Here is a 12,055-nt window from a genome sequence, read left to right as displayed (position 1 = left end):
AATTATAAGAAATTATAATATAATAAATAATTATCGGTATTCAGTATTGGTGAGTACCGAAAAAAATATCGGTACTCGTGCTCGATACCGAAAAACCAGTATCGGTGCATCACTAGTTACAAAACTTAACATGTGCACATGATGTCTTTCTAAAAAAGAGCCAAGATAGTTGCATTTTATTATAATATTTTTCTAAAAAACTATTAAAGAAGAACTGAAGCCAAAACTTTTTTAAATAAGGGAGGTATATAATCCTTGACAGCTTTTTTGCCATCTGTGTCCTATTGGGGAGATTTCCCTTCACTTCCTGTCTGATAGCCACAACAGGAAGTGAGAAGAAATCCCTCTAAAGAAAGGGAAATTGCTGATGGCCAGCAGAGTCAGCAGAACTACTGTCCCCATTGGAAGATTTCCTATCTATTCCTGTTCTGATAACAACCCAAAATTTGGGATTTTCTTTTACTCTCAGGGGTCTATTCACAAAGCTGCCGAAGGATCTGGCCGTAGCTTCGGCCGATCCTTCGGCTAGCTTCGGCCCCAGGACCCCTTCGGTTCAGGAGAACCGAGGGGGTGCTGTACGGGCTATTCACAATAGCCCGTACAGCTCCCTAGTCGAACTCCTTCTGCACTTCGGGTCAGCCGAACATGCTGAGCATGTTCGGCTGATCCGAATCCACACGAAGCAAGCCGATGTACGGCTGATTTCAGCCGATATACGGCTGAAATCAGCCATACCAGCCTGAAGTGAATAGCCGAACAGTGTTCGGCTCACTTCACTTCTGATCGGTCATTCACTCGGCTGACCTCGGCAGCTTTGTGAATAGACCCCTCAGTGTTGACAGTCAACAGGTAAAATGGAGAGGGGGAATCTCCCTAAAAGGTGTTCTAATCCCTCTCTACTCTTTCTAAAATAAAACAAATGTTTTGGCTTCAACAGGAAACTATTAGGTTATTATTTGTGACCACAAAGTATATATTTCTACTCTCCCTTCAACTCTGGTATACAGCACCCGTTGATGATGTCCTCATAGGTACAGGGCTATGACATAATTGATTGTTTTAATAAAAATGCCACACTAAAAGCTTTCTACACTCATAGTAACAGCGATCCTTTCGTTAGCTCCCTATCCGTTGGAATAAACTACACACATACTACTATGCAGATGCTTCCTGATGTGAATTCAGTGCCAGACAAATACTTCACCTTTCTCTGTTGTACTTGCAGCTTTCATAGTTCTAGACAACGAATTATGGTTAAAAAAGCACATCAGAGTAGTAATGCAGGAAATGTTTAGAAAAGAAATTGAGGACACCAAATCCTCAATTTCTTTTTCTACAGCACTCAATGAATGGAAAGCGCTCAGTACAAAGGCTTCCCATTCAAATATTTACTATGCCGCCCACAGGACGAGCTGTGACGGCCGCATGGCGCCCTTGTTGCCATGGCGCCCTGTGCGGCCGCACGGCTCGCACACCCCTAAGGCCGGCCCTGTTTATAGGTGACTTTTATTAATGCAAGAACTAACGGAGAAATGTAGTATTTAATTAACAGAAACAGACAAGCGTATACAGTCAGCCAAGGTATGGGTTGTCACAAAACTCCCAGTAAACCATAGTCAATAGAAACAATGGACTTGGTGGTTGTTCTTTGTGGTGTCAAAAGGTAATCTGGCATTAATCCAGCACAATACAATTAAATGTTTCCCTCATAATATTTCACAGTCTGTGGATAGAACACCAAAGAAAACAGAGAATCTTCCATCCAAAGATTAATAAGAAAGCAGAAAACGTATATTTTTGAGCAGTAAGTGATAAACTTTTTCAGCTTTCATTATATTCACATTCATAGATAGGGATTTCAGAAGTAGCACATATATATATAGAGAGAGAGAGATATATATAGAGAGATATATATCTCTCTATATATCTCTCTATACAGGTGAAACTCGAATAATTAGAATACCATGCAAAAGTAATTGCAGTAAGTGCTGCAAAAGGGGCCCAAACCAAGTACTGAGTACATATGCATGCTTGTACTTTTCAGAGGTCCGATATTGTTCTATGTACAATCCTTGTTTTATTGATTGCATGTAATAATCTACTTTTTTGAGGTTGTGGATTTGGGGTTCTTGGGGTTTCCATGAGCTGTAAGCCATAATCATCACAATTATGACAAATCACGGCTTGAATTATCTTGCTTTGCATGTAATGAGTCTATCTCATATATTAGTTTCACCTTTTAAGTTGCATTAGTGAAATAAATGAACTTTGCACGATATTCTAATTATTCGAGTTTCACCTGTATATATGTATAAATATATATAGGTATATATATATATATATCATATGTATATATATATATATATTCCTTTTGATGTGCAGGGCAGTGTTTTCTCCTCGTACTAGAAGGTCTGTTTCTACCTGCTTATGTGCAGTGTCCAGTAAAATCCTCATAAGAATGGGGTTGAAAAGGCAAGTAGCGAAGGGATTGAAGAATAGCTTTAAGACCCCTAGAAACTAAAACTATTTGTTGGTTTCTTACTGTATAAGCGGTAAAAACATTCACGATAAAACATACAGACTGTCATATTATTTACAGAAACTCCTTGGATTTGATTTATGTGGAGAAACCTCCTATGCACTTTTTTGTAAGGTTACATGCCAGTTTCTTCCATTCTGGTTATTACTCATTGTATGTATAATGGCTGGTTATGTTCTCTGTCAGACTTCATTCTTCCTGTGGAGTATACTGAAAGGAATGGTGCAGCATGTCAGTACAACTCTGCCAGAATTCAGTCTGTGGGGAGCTTTTATGCTTTGTCGTCTCTTTGAAATGATACTTTATCTTTATTTTTATTCATGTTCTAGGTACAAGCCAAGGGAAAAATTGAAAGTGCACTTTGGTACTCCAGAGTTCCTTGCCCCTGAAGTTGTGAACTATGATTTTGTCTCGTTTCCCACAGACATGTGGAGTGTGGGAGTCATTGCCTACATGCTGTGAGTTGGCCAAAAGCATACGTCTGTTTTGTGTGAAATATTCTTTATCAATTTCTTTTTTAGATTTATTCTTGGTTTCCTGTCTATGCAGGCTCTTTTGCTGAACTAGCTTTTGTGCTGAAATTTGAAAGGGAAAACACGAGTGCTATTGCTGAAACAGCAAGGGCAAATGAAAAATAAATATTTTTATCTTTTTATACAGCAGGGTAGAGAGACAAAGAGGTCAAATTCATTATCATTCATTAAAGAGACTGAGTACAATCACATTTAATCTGACCCTCTATGTACCCTGTGGGATGAATTCCTCACAGATTCAGTCTGTTCATTTTGATATAGCATACAGTGCAATGTAATCATGGTGATGGACATATTATATTGAATTTTTTTTGGTTAAAGTTGAACTGTAGGCAAAATAAAAATGGCACATACAATGCACTCTGTCACTAGCATTAACACAGCCGGTTTGGTTACTCTGAGTCAGCAATTATTGTAGCTTTATTTCATCTTTTTATTCCGTTAGTAAATCCTTTATTTTTCTACTTCCACAACCCTTATTAGCACTGCAAAGAAGGAAGCAGATTCTTCATATAACAAGCAAATATGGTTGCGCCTATGTACATGTATCATTGCAAATTATACATGGAACAAGGGTTCTTAATGTGATCCTATCACTAGAGGGTTGATACTAAAATAAAGCCCATCTGTTAAAGAAAGTGCTATATTATCACTTTTTCAGTGGCCCATATCTTCAAACTCAGCCATATCAGCCATTTTGCTGATCCCCCACTGCTGCAAGGATTTGATATTTCTGGGAGTCTACAGAAATCAAAAGTGCCCCTAGAAATAAGCTTCCTGGTTAAACCATTTTTAGGTAGAAAGATCAGCTCATGTGGACCAGCAGTAGCCGGTTCAACCACAGGGGAAGTTGCACTGCAGCACTGGTTTGTTAGTGCGATATAAACATACTCCAAAATGCCAGTATTTTTTTATTTTTATCCATAGACGCCATTTATTGGTTACAGCTGTGAGCCGTGGCTAAGGCCTGGATTGGATTTGAACAGGAATGGATTCAAACTGGGTGCTGGAATTTTGTATTTGTTAAACCATTATCACCCAGATTGGGTTTTAATCATCTCATGTTTTTTTTCTGGTCTGATACTTTAAACTGCTAAACTGACTACCTTAGATGGAAAAAAAGTTGCACGTACCTCAGTTTCTCTTTTTGAGAAACTCCTTCTTAACGTAAATAGCTACGCTTACACTGATGCTGGGTACAAACATTTGAATTTTGTTTCAGATTTGAACTGTTGATTTAGAATTTACCAAGAACTATGTAGTGCGATGGTCTACCTTGCAGGATATAAATGTACGGCTGCACTCATAGTAGGCATTTTTGGGCAATCTGGGATTCCTGCGGCAAAACCTATGGATACTTGCTGCAGGAATCCCAGGAGTGCCCATTCAGATGCAACGGATGTACACATTCAAGTTAAAGATGGGGTGACAGTGGCCATATCTGTCAGTGGCAGTCTGCATGTAATCATACATGGTACGATTACATGTGCTTTGGGATAGATGATTGTCCCTAAAACATCTACCGTATTTGCCGGCGTATGAGACGACATTTTATACTTAAAAACATCCCCCGAAAATCGGGGGTCATCTTATACGCCGGGTATACATGCTAATCTGTCAGTCTGCTGGAATACTTTATGTACGGTAGCTTCCGCTACATACAGTATACCGCACTGAGCCAATCACGGCTAGCGATGTACACAACCTCTGCCAATCCGAGCAGGCTTTGTATTCATTAATAGAATACATCGCTCGCCGTCATTGGGTCAGCGCGGTATACTGTATGTAGTCGTACATACAGAATTACCGCACATCCAGCGGGCTGACAGATTAGTGGGTGTATTTAAACATTATTTTGGGCTTAACTCGTCTTATACGACGAGTATAGCCCAAAACCTATGTTTTAACTGGAAAATTAGGGGGTCGTCTTATACGCCCAGTCGCCTTATACGCCACCAACGACGGTATCCTTCATCCAGGGACAATCATCTACCATCTATCTACCATGTGCAATTACATGTGGTTCAAGATAGATGATTTCACAGAAATCCCCGAATGCAGCATAAGCCCAGTGTGAATGAGGTCTAAATGTCATGTTTAGTTAGGCCCTTATAATACATAGCTGTTGGTAAATTACTTGATCTGGTAGTTTAATTGTGATACAACATCTCACTATGTGTGGCAAGTTATTTTCAGAGTTAGACTATGGCACTCAAAGGAAACTATAGGGATCTGTTCAGTAGTGTATGTATGACAGATTATTCCCTCGGTTCTCCTGAACCGAAGGGGTCCTGGTGCCGAAGCTAGCCGAAGGATCGGCCGAAGCTACGGCCAGATCCTTCGGCAGCTTTGTGAATAGACCCCTATGTGTAAAGCTGAACAGAGCCATCATTTGACTTTTTGTAACAATTGTACCTAGTTCCTTAAACAGCAGTTCAATGGCATTTTGTTTAGACTGTATAAGTTGACAGTACAATTGTTGTACATTGTTTAGTATGTTTTATTGTTTATAACCATTAGTTATCTAAAATATTTTTGTTTTTACACATAGGTTGAGTGGTCTTTCACCATTTTTAGGGGAAGATGACAATGAAACTATGAACAACATCTTGACTGCTGAATTTGATTTTGAAGGAGAAGAATTTCAAAATATTTCAGATATTGCAAAAGATTTCATCACAAAGTTAATCATAAAGGAAAAATGGTAAGCCATATAATCATCCAAATTGTTTAATACAAGTATAAATATGTAAAAGTGTATATATGAACTACATTCTAAGATTTCTGAGCTATCAGTATTTTGATTTTGATGTGAACTAGTTTTGTAAGGCATACATGTTTCTGCAGTTTCATTGAGCTATAATGGGCACTGGCAGCTTTTGATGGAGGGTTCCTAAGCCAACAAGTAGCATGCAGTTGTCAAAGCTTTGGATAGAGTGGGAAAGAGTTACAACCTCTGGTATCTTTTCAGTGTCCCCATTAGGGAGATTTCCCATTACTTTCTGTGTGATTTTTCATACAAAGATAAATGATTAGCACGCAAGTTTTTATGACTTCTTTTGGAGATTCTCCTTAAGAAACCTTTGGACAGGAAGCATAGGGAATTCTTCCCAATGGATTCCCAGAAGTTAAAATTTAACAAAAGATCTAACCCTTACCAACTCTATCCAAAACAAAAACAAACACTTAAAATGGTCCTTCCCACATCCTCCACTTTATGGTAAACCACCACCATAAATGAAATTAGTATTGGAAAACACATACATATAATTATTTTTACTTGCTCATTTCTTTTAATCTCTCCACATCCCAATGCTTCCTTCCATCCCTGCAAGGAAACCCACACCGCCATTTTAAAGGTAGACATTATCGATGGCCAGCTTCTTCTTTCGCATTCTCTGTGTGATGGTTGACATCAGCACTAAAGGCTTTTTTCCAGAGAGCTTACCTGATTTTGTGAATATATCTTGAAGTTTGATCATGAGAACTCCCAGGAAGAGACTGGTGACACTTCCTTTCCAGGGGGCATCTGGAAGGCACTAGCTACATCACCAGTGCCTCAAAAAAACAGGAAGTAAATTAGGGAGAAGTTATATTTATTTAACATTTATAACATGAGTTCAATGTGTTTTCAATTCAGCATGTCACTGTGTATTTTGGATGGGGAAGGGTCAGCTTTAAAGAAGCAAATCACAACACCGGTATGGCCTCACAAACTCATTTGACTAGAGCACAGCTTCTAATTGCTTTCTGCAGCTCCAAGGGTACCAATTAATGTTGCTGTATTATTTATTTATAATGATGAGCTTCTTTCTGTGGCCAGAAGCTGCAGCTCATTTTCAATACTTTTCATTATATGGTAGATCATTGTATTTCTATTGAGTTGAATAAAGTAGCCAATCACAGTTTGCTGACTAAATTCATAGGAAGTCAAGAAGAGAGAAATATGTAAGGATAGGTAGATAGATAGATAGATAGATAGATAGATAGATAGATAGATAGATAGATAGATAGTATTTGGTTATGTCCTTTTCTCATATTTCACAAATTATTGTTTATATTCTAGTTGGAGAATGAGTGCTACAGAAACATTGAAGCATCCATGGTTATCAGATTCCAAATTGCACTATAACATTAGTCAGAATTCAACCATGTTGGTAAGTTCTGAATATTATTTAACACAAGCATGAATACATAAAACGTTTTTTAGATTTTAGAAATGTTACCCATTCAATAAGGTCAATTTACTGAACAGGTAGAGACTGTTCACTTAGCTAAGTAAATATTAACTTTGCAAACTGAATGTTCACTTAGCCTAATAGATTTTGTGATGTTATCTTCACTCCAAATCCCATCCAATCATGTGCAAGTAAAAATCTTTTTTCTTTTCTTTTTTTTCCTTTCACATTGGGTATTCAAACTGAACACCAATTCACCTTATTTGCCAAGCTCAGTAAACATTCTCTTTGCTCAGTGAACAGTCTCTACTTTAGTAAATCTTAAGTCTTAAGTTTCCAATTTATACATTTTTATCGTTGAGATTTATTTTTAGTTGCAAATAACATTAATTAGTAGGTAACATGTTGCAAGAATCAGTTTAACTTAATACTTAAATGATTGTGTGCCACCGTGCCAAACCCTACAGAAAATACAGAACTGGCTTCAAATTCCTTAGCATGTTTTAATCTCAAAGTTAATGCCATAATATTGTTATAGTGAAACACAAAGTAATTGTAGACCTATAATACATAGCTTTCATTTGAAGTGCCAACAGTCTTAATTTCTTACCAGTGTGTTTAATAGCTTTATTTCCTTTATATATGTTACTCACGAGTAGGCAATAAAAGTTACTATTCATTCTTTCTTTCCATTTTAGAGAAATGTGAAAAGCTGCTCTGTGTCTGAGACACCTGTAGAACAGTGACATATCCCAGGCTGTAATAAGCAGGTTTGTTGAAATTGCGTACATTGCACAGTCTCTCTGTGTCATATAGAACATGTTTAACAAAGGTCTCTTGTGAGGGTTAATTGTCTGTATGCTAATACAAATGGTGCTGATTTACAGAAATTAAAGGAAAGGTTCATAAATGTGTTGCCTTTTGTTACTAATCAGATTTCAATTGCAATTTTCCCAATGTAGAAATATAATATGAAAGAACACTGCTGATTGGTTGTTGTAGACAACAGACACCTTCTTTTTTTTCTTCCAGTGTCTATAATCCTACCCCTTTGTCATAAATGTCTGGGCCCCTTTTTTGTACTGTTTTTAATATATAGTAAAAGGTGCTGTATTGAGGCTAGACCAGAAAATGTGTCTTTACAACATAAAATGGGTTTGACCAAAACAACATCTCCACTCTTTTGAGCAAAAGCATCACAACAGATCAGATGTGAGGTATCAATAAACAAAAAAAACATTCTGAGGAACCAGCTTGGTCACCTTACATTTTTATTTTAACAGTGCAACATAGAAGATATAGAAGATCTCATGTCTTTGTTTTGTTAAAGGATAAAGGAATATATTTATTGCTGTCATATATGGGAAAACTACTGGTCAAACACAAATAGCTTTCACAATTTTTTGTACCCAGTCACCTTACTTTTTTTTTGCCTCTCAGCTGATGGATATTATGTAACACTAACAAGCTCTAACAGGTTCTAAGGCTGTAACATTTGACCTGAGGAGGCTTACTCTATCCATTTTTTAAACTGTCACAAGTAAATTCTTAGCACTGAAGAACAGCGTGTGCTCTATGTGGGGCTTCAGACGTTCCCCAGGCCGAGCCAAAAGGTGACATGTGATCCCACCAACAGTAATTGCTGCTCCTACATAAAAATTAATTTAAGCCAGCCAGCCCCACTGGTTGTCCTGGTTATTTTGTTTACCAGGAAAGGTAATGATCCAGCATGAGCAGGGGATGTAATTCTAGGTACCTGCAAGATAGCGGTAATTTGGCCAGCTGTAGACAGTCTGGATTAGCATTTCCGTGTCTAGACAGGGGCTAAAAGATGCTGTTGCATTGGATAATATGGTGTAACAAGTAAGCCCTTCCAGCAGGGCCCTTGGAACTTTGAGCAATTGAAGCTCCTTGCTTGTCTGAATAGCAAAATCACTGTCAAAAGTTTTTTTCCTTTCTATATCACCCCGTACAATGGCGAAGTAGGTAATACATAGTTGCCCCTGAATACCACTATCGAGCCAGTAGACTGAGCCATACAAAGTTTGCCACAGTGGCCATGACGTCCACCTATTCTGGTCCAGTTCCCATTCTAGCCAACCTTTTGCACAATCATAAAAAAAAATTGCATTCTTAGTTTGAGGTGATCGCTTGTCTGGCCAGTATATACATTAGCAACAGAATACCAAGAGTAAAGCAATGTACGTGATAGCCATATACCATGTTATTAGGAAAGTTAACATATAGGTAAAACCTGTTATTACTAACTTGTTATATTGTAGTGCTAAGTTTGATGAATACTCAGTCCTCTGTATCAGCATGGTGACTCTTGCGAACGGGGCTCAGAACTGTCAGAGCTCCGGTGATCGATCGAAAGTAACGGAGCCAGGACAGCAAGGAGCGGCTGCTCTCATAGTCAAGTACGCGATCCGTGACCGCGTGCCTGACTGAATCTCCACTCGCCCTCTCTTTATTTCCACTCGCCAAATGCGAGCGGGCGAGTGGAAATTTTGAGCCCTGATCTATACAATGCCTGCCTGACAAGAGGAAGTACTAACATATACAGTATTTAGTTAAACAATAATATATATAATTTGACTAAATAGGAAATACACAAATGTAAACACAGTACTTTAACCCCTTCATGACTGAGGCCCTTTTTTCATTTTTTTTTTGTGTGTACATGTTATAATCCCCATTTTAGGCCTGAAAATTACTTAAACCCCCCAAACATTGTATATTTTCTTAAAGCCGAGACCCTATAGAATAAAATGGTGGCAATTGCAAATTTTTATGTTGCACGATATTAGCGCAACTCCTTATCAAATCCTAACATTTAATGATAAATGCACTTAAATGCCCCGTAACACAATAAAATACCATTTTGTTTTGTAAAATATAAAAGATGACGTTACAACGAGTATTTATTACATACCCAACATGCCCAGGTTAAAAATGGTGTGCATCCGTGAAACTGTGACAAAATTCAGTACCCCAAAAAGTCCATAGGCAATGCATTAAAAGCCCCTACAGATCGTCAGTTTAGAGATATGTGTAAATATTGGCGCTATAATTAGTGCTCTCACTCCGGCATGCGCAGCGATACCCAACATGTGTAGCCCGATCGTCATTTACATACGTAGGCGCACCAGACGTGTGCTTACATGGAGATGCACGTGCTCGCGGGGGGTGTGGGACTTTAATTTTTTGTATTGTTATTTTTACATTTATTTTATTTAATATAAATTTTAAAAACTGTTATTTTTTTAACTTTACTTTAATTGCTGTCACATAGGGGGACTTACAAGTCCCCCATGTGATAGCATATTGGTGGTGACATGTACTCTTTAAGACCTCTTTAAGATCCAAAAGACCCCTAGTGTCACCTTTACACTCTAGATAAGCTATTGGGTCCGGAAGTGATGTAATCTGCATCACTCCCGGTCCCATAGTACGTGGAGGAGGTCGGTGAACAGAGGTTCTCTGATCTCCTTCCAAGCTGCCCCCCCCTGAGAAGCCAGTTCCGGGCCCGTGGGAGGAGCAGCGGAGACCAGGAAACACGGTGGCGGTGCGAGGGGCCTCCATTTACCGGCCCGTATTAGCGATCTGGCAGCAGCTGAGCCACCAGAACGCTTCTACTGTAAAGCCGACAGTTGGCTTTACAAGTTTTAAAAAAGTCCCGGCGCTCTGTTTAAACGGGCCTGGTGCCAGTGACGTACTATGGACGTCACTTGTCATTAAGAGGTTAAATGAAAACTTACAATTATTTGAAACAGAGGAAGGTGACAGACCACGATGGTCACTGATCTGCAGGACATAGAAAGGGAATGTCTGCGCTTAGATCTACCCCTAAGGCTCCATTCACACCTGAGTGGCTATCTGTGCGTATTCGGCTGTACAGATACGCGTGGAGTCGCTCTAAACAGAAAATACAATGCCCTTTAATGTACATCGTTCAGACCATTGCGGGTAGAGGTGCACCGAAATGGAAATTTTAAAAATGAAACGAAACTGAAATAAAAAAAATTGTCAGACCGAAACCGAAAATGTTTTTTTATTTAAATTTTTTTAAATCTTTTTAATATATATTTTTTTTAAATAAACTTTTTCATTTTTTATATTTATTAATTAATTTTTTATTAAATTTTTTTATCCATGCTTTTAGGGGCTTCGGGGAAATATTGGGGGTCTAAACAGACCCCTGATGTTTCCCTTTTAAAATAGAAAAACAGATTTAGGACACAAAGTCCTCTATCTCTTTTTCTGTATCCCCTGTTATCAATGAACAGGAATGAGTGTTCCTGTTCATTGATAACATGAGGACATTGTATGTTTACTATACCTACAACTATGAATGAACATGAGGTGATGCAGATCACTCCCATTCATTCATAATTGAGGATATAGTAACCATACCATGTCGTCAATTATCTACAAACACTCAGCGATCACTGATCGCTGAGTGTTTGTGCCCGCTCTCCTCTCTGACACGCTGTCACAGGAGGCTGATCGAGCGGAGCAGGGAGGTGAGCTCAGCCTCCAGTGACAGCGCTGGCTGTCTCCACCCACACACCGCTCTGCCGGACTGTGATAGGCGGCCGAGCGGTGTGGGAGGAGAGACACCGGCCGCTCACAGCGCTCTCCTCCTGCAGCGCTTGGCCGGCTGTCACTTTCTTTTCTCCCCACTGGAACACAGAGCAGCAGGTAGAAAAGAAACCAGGGATGCGCCGATGTATCGACCGAAACATGTGCCATTTTCGGCCGATATGTTTCGGCGGCCGATATATCGGTGCATCCCTAATTGC

General features: G+C 39.0%; 1 protein-coding gene across 1 annotated transcript in view; it reads left to right on the top strand.

Annotated features, from left to right (window-relative positions):
* The window catches only part of MYLK4 (myosin light chain kinase family member 4), a 45,509-nt gene extending 37,513 nt beyond the window's left edge, over positions 1 to 7,996 (top strand). Inside the window, exons 10-13 of the mRNA XM_018556918.1 lie at positions 2,869 to 2,997; positions 5,624 to 5,776; positions 7,139 to 7,229; positions 7,949 to 7,996. Of these exons, the coding sequence (XP_018412420.1) occupies positions 2,869 to 2,997; positions 5,624 to 5,776; positions 7,139 to 7,229; positions 7,949 to 7,996 (421 nt within the window). The remainder of the gene's footprint in view (positions 1 to 2,868; positions 2,998 to 5,623; positions 5,777 to 7,138; positions 7,230 to 7,948) is intronic.
* Positions 7,997 to 12,055: the final 4,059 nt, after the last annotated feature.

The sequence above is a fragment of the Nanorana parkeri genome, unplaced genomic scaffold (genome assembly GCF_000935625.1).
Source record: "Nanorana parkeri isolate BGI_ZX_2015 unplaced genomic scaffold, ASM93562v1 scaffold258, whole genome shotgun sequence".
NCBI lineage: Eukaryota > Metazoa > Chordata > Amphibia > Anura > Dicroglossidae > Nanorana > Nanorana parkeri.
The sequence above is the reverse complement of the archived record's forward strand: the minus strand, read 5'-3'. Positions and strand labels throughout refer to the sequence as shown.